This window comes from Sus scrofa, chromosome 5, assembly GCF_000003025.6.
Source record: "Sus scrofa isolate TJ Tabasco breed Duroc chromosome 5, Sscrofa11.1, whole genome shotgun sequence".
NCBI lineage: Eukaryota > Metazoa > Chordata > Mammalia > Artiodactyla > Suidae > Sus > Sus scrofa.
Window position 1 is genome coordinate 30731610 of NC_010447.5, and position 18247 is coordinate 30749856.

An 18247-nucleotide genomic window follows, 5' to 3' on the forward strand; every position below is an offset into this window, starting at 1 on the left:
AAGTTCCCAGGCCAGGAGTCGAATCAGAACCGCAGCTGCCACAGCAACATGGGATCTGAGCTGCAGCTGGGACCTACACCTCAGCTTGTGGCAACATCTGATCCTTAACCCACTGAGTGAGGCCAGGGATTGAACCCATGCCCTCCTGGATACTAGCCAGGTTCTTAACCCACTGAGCCACAACAGGAATTCCCTACTGTTGCTTTCTTTAGGGGAAGCTGAGCTCTTGCCCTGCTGTGTGGGTGTTGGCTCTGGCCGGGCAGGCCTGAGTCCTAGAACCCCGCCACTGGGCTGGGATGGATAGTTAAAGCGGCTTCATGCGGGGCTCCCAATGCTACCGGCAGGGACTGCTGGAAGCAGAGAAGTTCACATCTGGCTCAAAGGACGCAGAAGCAGGTGGGATAGGGCAGCAGCTGGTAAAAACCTTACCCACTGACTGTGGATCGGTCCCAGTCTTCATTACTCAGCCCCACATCTGGGTAAGTCTGGCTTCGCGGCTTGGTGACCGGGGACAAACTGCCCCTCTGTTTGGGGCTCCTCCAGTCATAGGTATTGAAGTTGTAACCTGAGGCCTGAAAGCCAGTGCCTGAAACAAAAACAAGGTATTAGATTCCATTTTCGTAACTAGTCTTTTTCTTGAGGTTTCCATTAGTTTGTTTGAGGAGGCTGACTTTTACTGAATTCGGGATCATAATTAAGTCTTATGAAAGACACATGCACACCTATTATCCCAACTGATTCTAACAGCCCTAAGGTAAGACCCTTAGACTTAAGCAGGAAAGCCCAGCGCTGGGCCTGTGCTTATATGGCTCTCGTATCCTCTGTTCAGTTGAGAAATCTGCTCAGCTGGGGATGTATCCAGACCTGTATCCACCCCTTCCTAGAGCAAGCTCTAGAAAATCAAAACCCTGACTTTCCTGCCCAGACACCCTGAGTCCACCTCCAGAGTGTGCGAGGGCTTCTAATCCAAGTCTGTCCTTTTTTCTTTTTATGGCTGCACTCATGCTATACAAAAATTCCCATGCTAGGGGTCAAATGGGTGCTGCAGCTGCCAGGCCACACTGCAGCCATGGCAACACTGGTCCAAGCTGCTTCTGCAACCTATACTCCAGCTTGTGGCAACCCCGGATCCTTAACCACTGAATGAGGCCAGGGATCCAACCTGTATCCTCACGGATGCTATGTCTGGTTCTTAACTCACTGAGCCACAATGGCAACTTCCCAGGTCTGTCCTTCTGAGAGTGGAACCTGCCACCAGATGTGTGTTCCAGGCCCAAGGAGTGGCCAAGGGTGCTGGTTGCATGGGTGTGGACCGTGCATGGCTAAGCTGGCTGGGGCCCACAGACAGCCGAGATGGGCCTGAGGATCACTTCAGCCACTGAGAAATTACACTGCTAGGGAGCAAAGGGGTCAAACAACTACAGCAACAGCAATAACTGCAATTGACTATGCACCCAGAACTTCATTAAGTGCTTAATTTGTATCACCTTATTTATTCTTCATAATGGTCTTTGCAGGAGGGTACCATTCATTATTTGCATTCAAGTACCTAGGGGTATCTGCAAAATTTCCTGAAGGTTCCAGACCTAATTTCAGGAAAATCAATCTTTAGCTTCTCAAGTTCCACACTTAACATCTTCCCCAAATCAGCCCCGCTGAGAAAATTCTGGGGGCCTGAGATTTGTTTTTCTGCGCCTTTACAAATGGAAGACGTATTTCTTGTCCATCTCAAATGTTTGAAGGATCTTGGCCCTGGGATATAAAAACCCCCAGGCACCAAATCAAGGGATAACTAGGGAAAGACTCCTTCCTGAAGGAAGGGCTCGGGGGTGGAGCCTGTTTCTGCCAGGCACAGACTCATCCATCAATCTCTGTATCTCAGAATCAGAATTCAGAAAGGAGAGGAGGGGGCGTGCATTATGATGTTTATTTGCATGGCAAAATGAAGGCCGACATCCTGACTGGGAGTGAACTCTGATTAGTTTGAGGGGGGGACGGTGGGGAATAGTTTTGACAATCAGGTTACATAATGGACATTTTCCACGAGTCTGGGCTAAATCTCTGCCTCCACATTTTGACAAAAATATATTTAAAGCCTAATTACCACAGACTGGAAATGACAGTTTGGGCAAGTATTAACCATTTGGGGAGAAAAAAGTTAAGATGACAACTTTAGTGTGTGGTGGGGTCTGCAGTGCTTCAAAATTCTTTGGGGTAGAGGGTTCAAATGGAGGAGCGGGGGCTGCTTGGCAAGTCTGATGCCATGGTTTGTACTATAACTACCATGCATGGCTTCACCTACCATTTCAGGTTGTGACCCATTGTGTATATGTGTGTGTGTGTGTTTCCATGTGTGGACTGGGTTGCAATATAAGATGTATTTCTCACTGTGTTTAAAAACACATAATATAGCAAATAGGCCCAGGGCCCTAATTTCACATACAATTAAATGAACCAACCGCATAAAATGATGGTCTCTCTGCCACCCCTTGCTTCACCTTCCCCATCCACTTTCCCTTTGTTTGGTCCTAAAATGCCATTCTCACTATCAGTTAGAATCCAGAGAAAGCAGAATGTCCAAAGATAATGTAATCTGATCAAAAGCATCTGATCTCCACATTGCAGGGTAAAGCCCACAGTTGCATCACAGCGATACGCTATGAACCTCCTGTTTTAGGAAACCAAGGACCCGATGTTCTTGGCAGAGAGAAGATATTTATAGGTCAGCATCTCATTCTCCCTCTTCTTCTCCCTCTTCTTCTTCTTCTTCTTCTTCTGGCTGCAGCGTGCAGCGGCTTGATATGAGATCTCAATTCCCAGACTAGGGATTGAACCCTGGCCATTGTGGTGCAAGGGCTAAATCCTAACCACTAGACCACCAGGGAACTCCCACTATCTCCCTTCCTTTCTTGTGTAAGTGCAGGGTGAGGCTTTGGGAAGGAGTCTTGTGTGGGGAATGTGCAGCCTCCCATCAACACTGCTGAATTACAGGAACACATGAGTCTCCTCTTGAAGGGGAGTGACTGGGCAACACTGCACTTCTCTGGGCTCCTTTTGACAGGCCATCATTCTCTCCTTCTGAACCAAATAAACTAACTCCCCTCCCCATATGCGAAATCTCATTTTGTGTGTGTGTGATTCAAAAGAGTTAGGGGAAGCCCAGGCTCACTTCCTTTAACTGGCTTTAAACTTGCTAAGAGCCCAATGCTGAGTGCTGGTGCCCATGAGGGCGTCCCTTTCTGACAGCACTCGCCCATATGACCATTCACTTCCCCTGGGCAATCCCAACATGCTTTTGTTGTTGTTGTTTTTGTCTTTTGTCTTTTTAGGCTGCACCTGTGCAGCATATGGAGATTCCTAGGCTAGGGGTCGAATCGGAGCTGTAGCCGCCAGCCTACACCACAGCCACAGCAGCCCAGATCTGAGCTGTGTCTACCACCTACACCACAGCTCATGGCAACGCCAGATCCTTAACCCAATGAGTCAGGCCAGAGATCGAACCTGCGTCCTCGTGGATACTAGTTGGGTTCGCTAACCACCGAGCCATAATGGGAACCCCCCCAACATATTTAAATGGTGCAGATTGACTTTCTGATTTTCCTTCCAGCTATTGTGAGTAGTTCTTGGTGACCTGGGCCAGAGGGTGAGGGTGGGCTTGAGTGGATGTGTAGCATCTCTACTGGGAAAATGCCTGTCCCCACCCCCCAAAAGGCATGACTGTCCATACCATGGTTTGTCTTAATAAGCACTATTTTTTTGGCCACATCTAAGGCATGTGGAAATTCCTGGGCCAAGGAATGAACTCATGTCACAGAAGTGACTTGAGCCATGGCAGTGACAACACCAGATCCTTAAGCACTAGGCTACCAGGGAACTCCTTAAGAAGCACTATTAAGTAATTATCACAACAAAGCAGGGCATGAAAAAGGGGTACAATTCAAATATTTTGGGGTTAGGCAAGAACTCAGAAGACCTGGGTCTGGCCCATGTTATCCTAGCACAGGGACTGAAGTAGGAAAAGACCTAGGTTCAAATTTCAGCTTTGCTACTTCCTTCCTCTGCAGGCTTGGCAAACTCACTTCTGTGTGAAATAGAGATAATTACACGTGCTTTGCCATGTTGCTATGAGAATCAAGGAGAATAATACTCACAAGCATAAGGAGGTATTACTCTCTTTCTTTTGGTCACATCCATGCATAAATTCCCAGGCCAGGGATCAAACTTGTGTCACAACAGCAATCCACACCACAGCAGTGACAACACCAGATCCTTAACTCACTGTATCACCAGTGAAATCACATTACTTTTTAAAAATCTTTTTAGGGCCATACCCAGGGCATATGGAAGTTCCCAGGCTAGGGGTTGAATTGGAGCTGTAGCCACCGGCCTACACCACAGCCACAGCAACGCCAGATCCGAGCTGTGTCTGCGACCTACACCACAGCTCACGGAAACGCTGGATCCTTAACCCACTGAGCGAGGCCAGGGATCAAACATGCGTCCTCATGGATGCTAGTCAGATTCGTAACTGCTGAGCCACGATGGGAAGTCCAACTCGCATTACTTTGATTATTCACTAAGCCCCTCAATTTATCAAGATTTCAGTCTCCTTATTATAAAACAGGGGTGGTGGGAAGGGAAGAAATCAGCACAACTAATTCAGTAAATGTTCTAGCGCCTCTAAGACCAGCCAGGTACTACAGGAGGAGCTGAAATGCAAAGAGAGTAAAACTAGGTTCCCCTCCTGCACTGTTGGTGGGAATGTAAACTGGTACAGCCACTTTGGAGAACAGTTTGGAGATACCTTAGAAATCTATACATAGAACTTCCATATGACCCTGCAATCCCACTCTTGGGCATATATCCGGACAAAGCTCTACTTAAGAGACACATGCACCCGCATGTTCATTGCAGCACTATTCACAATAGCCAGGACATGGAAACAACCCAAATGTCCATCAACAGATGATTGAATTCAGAAGATGTGGTATATATACACAATGGAATACTACTCAGCGATAAAAAGAATGACATCATGCCATTTGCAGCAACATGAATGGAACTAGAGAATCTCATACTGAGTGAAATGAGCCAGAAAGACAAAGACAAATACCATATGATATCACTTATAACTGGAATCTAATATCCAGCACAAATGAACATCTCCTCAGAAAAGAAAATCATGGACTTGGAGAAAAGACTTGTGGCTGCCTGATGGGAGAGAGAGGGAGTGGGAGGGATCGGGAGCTTGGGCTTATCAGATACAACTTAGAATAGATTTACAAGGAGATCCTGCTGAATAGCATTGAGAACTTTGTCTGGATACTCATGTTGCAACAGAACAAAGGGTGGGGAAAAAACTGTAATTGTAATGTATACATGTAAGGATAACTTGATCCCCTTGCTGTACAGTGGGAAAATAAATAAGTAAATAAATAAATAAATTTTATCACACACAGAAAACAAACAAACAAACAAACAAAACTCCACCTAGAAAGCTCACCATCACCAGCAGAGACCTTGTCACCTTTGGACGACCCCAGTCCCATGGAAATCAACCTGCCTGCACGGAAAAAAAAAAAAAAAAATCTAGGTTCCCGCGCTCAAAAACCGCAGTTTAGTATCTGTCTGGGAGAAAGAGCTGGAGAAATGGCACAGATAGAAAATGAGAGGTCTGATAGCATGTGAGAGGTGTTATCCTTTCAGTCTGAACACACAAATAGAAAAGAACAGAGGTCTACCTGGGGGTTGAGACAAAGTCATGAAAGGTGAGAGTGGAAAAGGGACACCCAGCTGGGACGAGAGGACAAGCTGGCACTTAGCCGTAGAAGAACTGGGTAGGCAGTGTGGGCCTGGCGGGAGGCACTGGGAAAGGCGATCAAGATCAGCCACCCCTGCCCCCCAGCCCAGGTTGATTTGGGTTAGGCCTGAACCCAGAAGATCTGGGTCTGGTCCCTTTGAATGGCCATGGTCACGATCAGCCCCACCCCTGGCCTCAGGTTCTGTCGGGAGGGAAGAGTGGTCCAGGGGTATTGTGGTCGTTCTTACCATCTGTACTTATTCCTCCCCAGAGGAGAGCAGTGATTTCCCTAATTATCCGGTTCTGGGAAAGAGCGCTAAATATACGCTCAGTCCCTTCTTGCGTCTCTCTGGACCCATTCTCCCCCGCTGCTGCTGCCCCGCCTATATGTCCTAGCCTCTCTTGAAATTAAATGTTAATTTTTAGTGTCTTAATCTGATTTTTATGTATTGTCTCCATATGCACCCACAGCATATGGAGGTTCCCAGGCTAGGGTTCGAATTAGAGCTGTAGCCCCTAGCTTATGCCAGAGCCACAGCAATGCGGGATCTGAGCTGCGTCTTCGACCTACACTACAGCTCACAGAAACATTGGATCCTTAACCCACTGAGCGAGGCCAGGGATCAAACCTGCCTCCTCTTGGATACTAGTCAGATTCATTTCCATTGAGCCACGATGGGAGATTCTTCAATGTTGATCTAACTATGTGAAAAGTTCTGGCCAATGACATGGAAATGAAACTTCTGGAAAGCCTCCTTATAGTTCTCTTTCCTGCTGCCTGGAATGTAGATGAAATGGCTGGAGCCTCAATAACTATCTTGGGCCACTGGCTAAACCCAAAGATGGAGGCCAAGTATTAAGCATAACAGAGAAGAAACATTTAAGAGTATGGGTCCTTGTTGACACTGTGGAGTTGTATATTAGCTCTGAAATGCCTATTTTATGATTTAAGTCACTGTTGATAGATTCCCAGGAGGCTGGAGACAGACCCCCCCACGCCCCCCAAATGTGGCTATTCACCTTGGAGACCTGTTGTGGATACCCTCTCCCAGATTGTGAAGGCTCAAGTTGGGCAGCAAGAAACAATGGCCTGCGGAAAACAGCTGCCCACATAGATTAACCACCTACAAGGATTAACTGCCGTCTGCCATGGGGACTGGATCCCCTACCCCTCCCTTGACCTTCCCCTCCTCCTTCTGTGTTGTTCCTGCCACAGATTCCCGCCCCAGATCCTTTATAAGCCGTCAGCACTGGCGCCATCTTGAGCTCAGCCTATGCCCCTCTGATGCCTGAATAAATCTCTTTTGCTTTATTAACTTCGCCTTGGGCATTCATCCCTTGGCAAACCTGACAACTGTAATATTGGGGTTTTTAGTTCTATTTAGCTAAGTCAAACCCAACTGACATGTTGGAGTTACAGTATGCTTTGTAGATCTGATTTCCCCCTTATTTAATCCCAACATCAGACTTGGGTTGGGGTAGGGAAATATCAATCCTGATTCTGGCTGTACATTCAATCCAGCTTCTCTACTCCCACCCCCAACTCTGCCCCCCACCCCCAAAACAAACACCATTAAAATCGGTATTTTAATCCATTGCTGACTCCAGTTTCTATTCCTCAGCCAATTTAGAGTTGGTAAAGGCAGGATTGAGTAACCCCAAGACACCTATCAAGGTACCAAAGACCAAAACTTACTCAGAGAACGGTGAGAAGGTCAGGATGCAGAGTCAAAGATATTGCAAGGGAGTGTCAGGAGATGAGACTGATAAAGTAGTTGGGGACTAGATTACAAAGAACTCTGTGTTTTAAACTAAGAACTTTTGGCTCCCTCCTACAACAACAGAGATCCAGCAAAAGATTTTTTTTTTTTTTTTTTTTTTTTTTTAAGGGAGTAGCATTGGGTGATTTAGTTTTTTTCAAGGTCATTGACGGTAATATGGAATGGTAAGATGCTCAAAATAAGATAAGCAAGGAAGTAATATTCAGGCCAGATGAAGGATTTATAACAAAGGCAACTGTAATAAATGGAGACGCATGAGAGATTTTAAGCCAGTGGAAAGTAGGGAGATGACTGGTTCCTACCTGCCTCCTGCAGACTCTTTCCTACAGTAGGAGGAAAAAACAAAACAAAACAAAACAAAAAAATGCTCTATCTTGTTTAAACATCATCATTTGTATTTCTTTTATATGTAGGCGAATCCAATCCCTAATTGATGGCAGGTGGATGATGACTGCATACTTTAAAATAGGGAGGACTGTAAACGAACTAGAATGGAAAAAAACAAAAATCATTTAAAAAAATAAAAAAATAAAGAAACTGGGGAAAAAAAATAAAATAGGGAGGAGTTCCCTCGTGGCCTAGTGGTTAAGGATCTGGTGTTTTCACTGCTGTGATGCAGGTTTGATCCCTGGCCCAGGAACTTCTGCATGCTGTGGGCATGGCCAAAATAAAATAGGGAATATCTGAGGGAAATTAGGCTTGTGTAAAAAGCAAGCTGGTTGCCACAGTTGAGAATATGTTAACAGGCCCTGAGGAGTGTTCTTTTACACCAGCAGTCAAGCTTAAAAGCCATAGAAAAAAATGAAAAAAATGAAGCAGCCCAGGTGTCAGAAAAATCAATTGCCAGAAGTATAATTAGATTTTGTTTTTACTGATGATGTAAGCCCATAAACTTAAGAGGTAGGATACTGAAGACTAGATTTTAAGCTCAACATTGATTTAAAAAGTTGAAAGACAGAAGTAATTTAAAAAAAAAATGTATTTCCTAAGTAATGACTCTTTGTGTTTAGAACTGGAAACCTTTCCATTTTTCCTTTTTTCTCCCTCCATTCCCTTTCTCCCTGCCTACCTGTCTCCCTCCTATCCTTCCTTCCTTCTTTCTTTCCTGTCTAGGTTTCAGCATCTGGTTTTTTTACTTTGTATCTTAAGGTGAGGGATGTCACAGAGTGAATTGTTTGCCACCTTCCCCCCATTCATATGTTGAAACCCTCACTCCTCACACAACAGTATTTGGAGACAGGGCCTTTCAAGAGGTAATTCAAGTTAAACAAGGTCATAGGGTGGGGCCACAGTCCAATCTGATGAGTCTCCTTGTAAGAGGAGGAAATGCACACACGGGAGACACCAAGGATGTGCATACACATAAGAGGGGCCGTGGGAGGACAACCCAAGGAGAGAGGGGCCTCAGGAGAAGCCACACCTTCCCACGCCTGATCAAGGGCTTCTGGCCTCCCAGTGAGAACATGGATGTCTGTTGTTGAAGCCACAGTCTGAGGTATTTTGTTATGCAGCCCAAGCAAACTAATACAGAATATAAAATTTGGTCTAGATTCCTCTCACTGAGAATCATATTTAATTGTATTCATCTGCCTGATGAAAAACAGGTCTTCATAAGTGGAAGTACTGCTGAAAATTGATAGAATTTTGGTATAATCATTTTCATTTTTAGGGTAATCTACCTTGGATAGCTGTAAAATTCTGATGCTCCAATATTGTACTATTTTTTGTTTTTAGAAGCATGATATTGTACAGATAAATATCTTTCATTGGTAGTTCTTAATTCACATTCACTATTAATGTAGAAAAGTGAACTAAGCAATGATGGTTCTTATTCATAAAGTTTAAAATCAGAGCATGGTTTTGAAATTCAATCTTCAGCTCTACATACAATTTCTGGGATTGTAGCTCCTTCCATTACTTTCATTTTTGGAAGACAATTTTAGCAAAGGAGAGTGAGCCAGATAATTTCCTGCCAAATTTATTTCCTAAAGCTCCAATTCTGTTAAGAATGAGAAAATTAAGTCATACATTTGTATAACTATTTGTAATTGTTCTTGCCAAGAAATATTCAATGTATTTAGATGAGACTGTGTTTTTTTTTTTTTTTAAAGTTTTGTTATTGAAGTGTATTTGATTTATAATGTTTTGTTATTTTCAGGGGTACAGCACAAGCAATTCAGTTTATATATATCCTTTTATTTTATATATATATATATATATATATATATATATATATATTCCTTTTCTTTTTTCTTTTTTTTCTTTTTTTTTTGGCTGTGCCTGTGGCATGTAGAAGAAGTTCCCAGGCCAGGGATCAACATGAACCACTGCAATGACAATGCTGGACCCTTAACCCACTGTACCACAAGGGAACGCCTATATATTCTTTTTCAAATTATTTTCCCTTATAGGTTATTATAAAATATTGAGCAGCATTCCCTGTGCTATACAGTAGGTCCTTGCTGACATCTATTTAATATATAGTAGTGTGTATATGTTAATTCCAACCTCCTAATTTATCCCTCCCTACCCACTGCCCCTTCAGAAATCCTAAGTTTGTTTTCTATGTCTGTGAGTCCCTTTCTGCTTTGGAAATAAGTTCACATATAACTGACATCATACAATATTTGTCTTTCTCTGTCTGGCTTACTTAGTATGATAATATCTATGTCTGTCCATGAGACTGTGGTTTTAAAATGGCAGAACAAAACCAGTTCTCCCTTCTTTTAGAAATCACCTTAAGACAAAAAGGGAGGACAAATAACAGAACGTAAACTCCATCTTTAGCCAGACTAGAATCTGGAACCAAAATACATAGGGAAAGTTATCAAATTCCATGAAAGACAAACGGGGTGTGGGGGCTGGTGATGAGACGGCAAGAGGAGATACCTATGACCAGAGAGTGTGGAGAGGGCCCAGCTCTCCAAAGAGGGGCCACCGCATGAGGCAAAACCACAATGCTTTGTTGGAACACTAGAATGGGTTGCCTTGATTGGTGGCAGGAAGTGCCCTAGGCCCAGTCTGGCACCAGGGAAGAGCCAGGGAGGCAGGCTCAAAGACTCCTCCAGATGTGCCACAGGCTGCAGGAAGCAATCTTGCTATGAGATGGGCTGCCAGAGAGTTCCTTCTGCCTTGTTTGCAACCTGCTGGCTGAGGACGAACGCACTCATCACAGGTCCTGTGAACTGGGGGTAGACTGTGTACCCTTCCAATTCAGAAAAGCCATCTCCTTTATTTTATTTTATTTTATTTTATTTTTTTGTCTTTTTGCTATTTCTTTGGGCTGCTCCCACGGCATATGGAGGTTCCCAGGCTAGGGGTCGAATTGGAGCTGTAGCCACTGGCCTATGCCAGAGCCACAGCAACACGGGATCCGAGCCGCGTCTGTGGCCTACACCACAGCTCACGGCAACGCTGGATCGTTAACCCACTGAGCAAGGGCAGGGACCGAACCCGAGACCTCATGGTTCCTAGTCGGATTCGTTAACCACTGCGCCACGACGGGAACTCCACAGAAAAGTCATCTCCTTTAAAGTTAAGCAATAATTCAAAAGGGACTGGCATAAGACATACACAAAATCAGTACAGAGAGAGAGAGAGAAGGAACAGAAAAAGAAAGCAATAGCAGATGAAGGATAGTCAGGAGAAAAAGACTGCCACAGAGCAAATGATAAATATGAATGGTAAATGTATCATCACAAAATTTTTAAAAATGTACATCGCTATAAAACTAAAGATCAGAGATATGTGAGCTCAAGGAAAACTGGGCAAGGCAAGATCTTAGAAAGAGATGGAACATGCACTTGTAGAGATGAGAAAAGAAATGGAAGAGACAATATACCCCCCTCCCCTAAGGAGAGAATGCTGCTGAGTCTGCTGCTCTGTGCTACTCTTTGTACAGACTATGACGAGTTGCTCAAGTGCATGAAAGGAAAGGTGGACTCTCTGTACATGTTGGCATCTTTGTGATTAATCACCATCATCTTTTCTGAAAACTATAAGGAAGCATGGAAATAAATGAATTATACACTCAAGTCACAAGCAGAACCAAACTCAAGAAGAACAAAGTTAACTAAATTAAAAATGAAAAATTTAGGAGTTCCTGTCGTGGCTCAGCTGAAATAACTCTGACTAGTATATCCATGAGTGGCTTGGATCTGGTGTTGCTGGGGCTGTGATGTAGGCCTGCAGCTGTAGCTCCGATTCAACCCCTAGCCTGGGAACCTCTATATGCCGTGGGCGTGGCCCTTAAAAAAAAAGCAAAAATTTATGTTAAAAAACCAGAGTGGAATTAATAAATAAGTGCAAGAATCAGTTCTTTGCAAAGAAAAAAACCCAACTAAATAAAGATAAACCACTACCAATAAAAGTGTGGGAAAAAAAAATATCAAATGCAGAACAATATTGGGGATATAATTATAGAAACCAAAACAATTATAAGAATCAAATAAGACATTGTGTAACTATATACATTATTTGAAAATCTGCATGGAGGTTTTTTTTTTTTTTCCTAAGAGAATACAAATGATCAACATGACCTCAAAAAGGATCTAGCAATCCCAACTCCCAAATACATCAGAAGGAAATAAATTCTGTGTTGAATAGGCAGCTTTGCTCTATGTCACTGCATCATTATTCTCAACAGCTAAGATATGGAAACCACCTCAGTGTCTGCCAGTAGATGAATGGATAAAGAAATGTGGGATGTCTGTATGTATACAAGGGACATTCTTCAGCCATAAATAAGAAGCAAATCCTGCCATTTGCAACAACATGGGTAAAGCCAGAGGAAATTACGCCAAATGAAATAAGCCAGAGAGAAAAAGACAAATAACTGTCTGAGCTTGCTTATCTATGGAACCTAAAAATAAAGTCAAACTCATAGAAACAGAGAGGAGAATGTGGTTGCCAGGGGCAGGGGAGTAGGCGGAATGGAGAGATGTAGGCCTGTGGTGTGACCTTTCATTTACAAGGTAAATTCTGGGGTTCTAAGGTGCAGTCTGGTGATGATAGTTACTAATACTGGGTTGTCTACGTGGTGCTAAGAAAGCAGCCCTTAAGCCTTTGTACCACATACACAAATGTTAACTATGTGGGGTGACAAATGGGGTAACCACTTCACAATACATGTGTAGCAAACCATTACCTCATATCAAAATATTGCACTTTGTGGCACAGTGGTTAACAAATCCGACTAGGAACCATGAGGTTGTGGGTTCGATCCCTGCCCTTGCTCAGTGGGTTAAGGATCCAGCGTTGCCGTGAGCTGTGGTGTAGGTCACAGACATGGCTCGGATCCCGAGTTGCTGTGGCTCTGGCGTAGGCTGGCAGCTACAGCTCCAATTCAACCCCTAGCCTGGGAACCTCTATATGCTGCAGGAGCGGTCCAAGAAATGGCAAAAAGACAAAAATAAATAAATAAATAAATAAATATAAACAATTGTATTTGTCCATTATACCTCAATCAAGCTGAAAAAAATGAACTCGAAAGAGAGAAATGTCTAAAGATCATGTATGATAGAATAAGACAACCTGACTTAAGAGTCAAGAGCTACAAGAGTCCCTGGTGGCCTAGCGGTTAAGGATCTGGTATGGTCTCTCCTGTGGCTCAGGTCTCTGCTGTGGCACAAGTTTGATCCCTGGCCTGGGAACTTCCACATGCCATAGTGGCGGCCAAAAAAAAAAAAAAAAAAAAAAAAAAAAAGAGTTGCAGACATCACAAGAGCTTCACTATCCATGAACATGACAGAGTCTAGGTACCACTAACTTTTCAGTCTCCTCTTGTAACTGATCGACCTTTGCAAACTCTAAGGAATCCTCTTCCACCAGCTTTTTTTACTCCATCCTTTCCCCCTTTTCATTAACTAAGTAAAAACTCACACCGTTGGTACTTCTTAATTGTCCAGCCCTTCAGCTGGGTAACCTCTTCCACAAGAATAAGGACCATGTTTTTTTGGTCCAACATTGTATACCCATCACACACTGGCTTTTTATCATGCCAGTCATGACATATTTGCTGAATACATGAATGGGGCAAGCTTGACATTCTGGACTAGAAGCAGAGACCAGCAAGGACTGTGGCTGCAGAGACATTAACTCCTGGTCTGAGGAGGATGTGCATGATGGAGCTGCAGCATCCTCTTGGGAATGGGGCAACCACTATAGACTTGAAGAGAAAAGTCCTCCTGAGATACGGTAGAGTCTGCTGAGAGGCCGGGATAAGATGGAACAAGCATCTACATCTCACAAGATGATAATATCAGAGGGGAAGAAAGGTGTGGTTCTATACCTTCCTTTAAAAAGTCAATTTCAGGAGTTCCCGTCGTGGCGCAGTGGTTAACGAATCTGACTAGGGAACCCCGAGGTTGCAGGTTCGATCCCTGACCTTGCTCAGTGGGTTAAGGATCCGGCATTGCCGTGAGCTGTGGTGTAGGTTGTAGATGCAGCTCAGATCCTGCATTGCTGTGGCTGTGGCGTAGGCCAGTGGCTCCAGCTCCGAGTTGACCCCTAGCCTGGGAACCTCCATATGTCGCGGGAGTGGTCCTAGAAAAGGCAAACAAACAAACAAACAAAAGTCAATTTCACAAGCCCCAGCTGGAGAGATCCGGTTTAACCCATTATCCCAAGTCAAGCAGAAAAAGACAGACTTTGAGATCTTGGCAAACAATAAGCTCAAAATGAGTGACAGAGAGGAAGGGACCACCAAAATCCTTAGGTTGAGGTAGGCTGCACGGCTGGGTCCTACAATCTTCAAGAGGAAGGTGACTGGCTCGAGTTGCTCTGGGATCCCAGACTATGGTGTGACTTTCCCTTCTCAGCGCTACACTCCTACAGAGTTAAACTTGAACGTATTCAGAAGACAGGCTCCCAGGATGATACACAAACTCCAAAGTAAGTTCTGGGAGGAACATCGAGAGGACCCGGGGCGATTCTGCTTAGAGAAGGAAAGACGCACACGAGGCGTTGGAGCTGTCCTGGAGGATCTGAAGGGCTGTCAAGTGGAGGAGGCTTCAGTCTAGTTGGGAATGACCTTGAGGGTAGAACTAGGACGCACAGGCAGAAAGGACAGGCTGACAGACTTCAGCTCAATACAAGTGAGAACTCCAAGCCGTCAGAACCATGTGTGGGGAGAGGCCAGAGCTGTCTTAGCAGTGAGGGAGCAACCTGTCCCTGCGGGCGTCCCGTGTGACGGTGCAGCCAGGCTGGCCAGGGCCTCAAGGGCTGCCCTTGGACGTCAGATTAGCTGACATCAAATCCTCTCTTAACACCGAAACCCTGTGATTTCAACGTCTATGCTCCTATGAGCATCGCTTGAGGTTAGTTAGGTAAAAGTGCTCTGTACACGCTAAAGAGTTTTACAAATACAAGATATTATTGCTTATTTTTCACCCCCTTGGTGGATGTCAATTCTATCCCAATGGCCATTTTCCCTAGTTACCTCTTGCTCTATTCAAACTCCCCCTATTTTTAATAAGTGCCAGGTGTATTACAATTATGATCATGAGTCCCTGTCTAGGATTTCACATTTTCAAAATCTTTCATAAATAATCCTCCCCTTTTACTAAAGAGGGAAAGGCCGTATGTTCAATTTGCTAATCACAGGCCTGATCATAACCATGTAAAGGGTCAGAGTTGCCAAGTTCTCAGGCCTCCAAGAACATGCTCACCAGCACTGGGGTAACAGGAAAGTCTCCCCATGAACAGATGCACAATAAACAAACACAGTAACGAATGAACCTCAGACTCTGCTCTGATAGAATCTGACCTGAGCCCTTTCTCTGCCGTGTCCTCTGGAGGCTTGTCAACTCTCTGGCCATGATGATACCTGTTATTTGGTGGCACTGCTCACTTGTCACAAGGTGTTATGACTAGGAAAAATTACCTGCCAGATAAATGAAAGTCCCCATTCCCTTTTGGGTATTCAAATTAGGTTCACCACCAAGTCCCAATATCATTTCCAATATGTACTAACTTGATTACTTTGAAATATCATTTTTTTTCATTTTCCTCCACCTTTCATGGGATTTAATAGAAAGTGACAGAGGCAGAGGCAGGCTGAGAGAAGAAAACTAGAACCAGGAAGAACACACACTGGATACAGACTCTCCTCAAACTTAGTTATCAAGCGACCCTCCTGCCCAAACACATGTTCTCCAAACTATTTACGTATATTCCTCTTTGACTTAAACTTATAGCAGAAAAGGGATTTAGAGGCTGGAATTTATACAAGGCATTCGAGAGTAGGTCAAGGCTCAGATGAGGAGAAATACAAAAAAGTTTTGACACATTTCTCTTGATGCTAAGTATCACTGGGAAGGAAACAGATGGTTTAAAAGAAACATTTAGTTTACATTCTGTTGCAGTCTAATATTTTTTGTGTTTATATTCTATTAGTGAGGTTTAACTTTTTTTTTCTTGTGGCATGGGGAAGTTCCCATATGGGGCGAGGGGTTGAGTCTGAGCCGCTGCTGCCCACCTTCGCCAAAGCCACAGCAATGCCAGATCTGAGCCGAGTGTGCAACCTACACCACAGCTCATGGCAATGCCAGATCCTTTAACCCACTGAGCGAGGCCAGGGATTGAACCCACAACCTCATGGATATTAGTTGGGTTCTTAACCCGATGGGCCATGACAGGAATTCCAAAGTTTAACTTTTAATATAGGTCATCACATGAAGATGATGTCTGCGAAGGAAAACTACCATGTACTTTAATGTACTGTGATTACAACTCTCTGATGCTGAGTATCGGTGGGCACTCCTACAAGTTTCTATTAAAAGTCACGAAGAGGGAGTTTCCATTGTGGCTCAGCAGTTAACGAAGCTGGCTGGCATCCGTGAGGATGCAGGTTTGATTCCCTGGCCTCATTCAGTGGGTTAAGGATCTGGCATTGCCATGAGCTGTGGTGTAGGTCAAAGATGTGGCTCAGACCCGCATTGCTGTGGCCCTGGTGTAGGCTGGCGGCTACAGCTCAGATTGGACCCCTAGCCTGGGAACTTCCATATGCCACGGGTGTGGCCCGTAGAAAGACAAAAAGACAACAACAACAACAACAACAACAACAACAACAACAACAAAAGCCATGAAGAAGCAGGAATAAATGGGGTTACAAATCATGGGCTAATCTCTTTGCGCGCCCACCACTCCCCATTCCATCTCTGTGGCAAGCTTGCTAAAAAAGTAAGATGATGGGGCTGGTCTTCAGTGAACCAATTTATTATACGGTTTTGAAACGGAGCAGGATCCTGTGGGGCTTTCTGTGTCCCCTGTTTCTTGTTTGTAGGAAACAGGCTGCAATCAATCCCTGAGTGCCAATTGGCAGGTTCGAACAGTTGCTAATCTGGGAAGGGAGGGAATGCAGAGACAGGGGAAGGGCAGTCAAGAAACAAAGGTGCAGGCTCGGGGCAGGGTCCTGGTTCCCCCTCAAGGGATACACCTAGCAATATCTTTGTGCTCTTGTGCAGAACTAAAACTCCCACCAAATGGAAGATGCTAACTACTGGATGAAGCATTCTTCATTCCAGAGAGAGGGTCACAGTCTGGTAACCCCGAGAACACCAGAAGCCCATCACGGAACCACTTGAGGTCAGATGATCTCTGGATTGAAGGAATGTAGGCTTTGCAGGCACCGTGATCCTTATTAGCAACCCTCACCCCCTCTCCCGCAATAAAACTCCTCACAAACCTCGATCTGCCCCTGCCCCAGGTCAGGAGAGACAGTTTTGTGAGCATTAGCCCACTGTGCCCCCTTTGCCGGGCAAAGCAATACAGCTACTCCAGATTGAAACTCTGAGATTCTCCGAGATGCAATTCAGTACTGGTGTACTGAGGCCAAATTTCAGCAACAGTTCATCATACGATCTATGCTTGAAAGCCAAGCTCTGGATTGAACATCTGGATCACAGGAGGTCTAAAGGGGTGGGGGCTGCCAGTGTTGAGTAAATATGGAATAAGTGACTTAGCATTAATGAGGAGGAAATGCAAGGTTACCATAATTCAGCGTGTTTAACCTGGATGCCCTAAAATAAAGATACTCTTTTCATGGAACAGAAGGTGGACCTTCGAGAAACAGGAGCTTCCCCAATGACAAATTTCCTGCTCCCCAAGGCTAAGACATACCTTGATTCCCATAGCTGGCGTCTATTCCAGAGCCATCCCACGAGTCCACCGCACTGTCCACGCTGGGCACAGTGGAAGGGTACATGTCAGTGAGTTTGCCTGGCTTCTGTGCCGGAGACGGGTCCTCCTCCACATCTCCGAGATCACTCAGGTGGCTGGAAACAGGGAATTTCTTGGGACTTGATGCTGACTGGGCTTTAAAGATAGGAAAGGAGCATAAGCGTCAGAGTAAATTTCAATTAAAAAGATATTCCAACACTCCTTGGCTGGAGAGTCATTTCCCTAGAAATATACATGTAGACACTTGCATGTTCTTTTAGGGAAGGAAATGCACTGGAAATCCTTAATTGTGGCTCTCGACCCACTCACCATCTGTCTGCTTCTTAATTTTCAAGGTGACAGTCTCTCCTGCCATCTGTAACAAATGAATGGCTTCACTCAGAGGCTTCCCTTTCAAGCTGCTGCTGTTGATGGCTAGGATTCGGTCTCCTATGTGGATTGCCCCGGTTCTGAAACACCAAATAAGAATAGAAAGAGGTAGAAATCA

At 44.5% G+C, this 18247-nt stretch overlaps 1 protein-coding gene across 18 annotated transcripts in view; it reads right to left on the bottom strand.

The window, feature by feature from the left end:
* Positions 1–18247, bottom strand: part of GRIP1 (glutamate receptor interacting protein 1) — a 478395-nt gene that overhangs the window by 34592 nt on the left and 425556 nt on the right. For 10 of the 18 annotated variants that reach the window (XM_021092908.1, XM_021092914.1, XM_021092912.1 and 7 more), the window contains 4 exons: positions 18070–18209; positions 17701–17895; positions 5504–5563; positions 430–586 (listed from right to left, as the gene is read on the bottom strand). In XM_021092908.1, the coding sequence (XP_020948567.1) occupies positions 430–586; positions 5504–5563; positions 17701–17895; positions 18070–18209 (552 nt within the window). The remainder of the gene's footprint in view (positions 1–429; positions 587–5503; positions 5564–17700; positions 17896–18069; positions 18210–18247) is intronic. The other 8 variants (XM_021092918.1, XM_021092917.1, XM_021092916.1 and 5 more) reach the window with 1 other exon arrangement.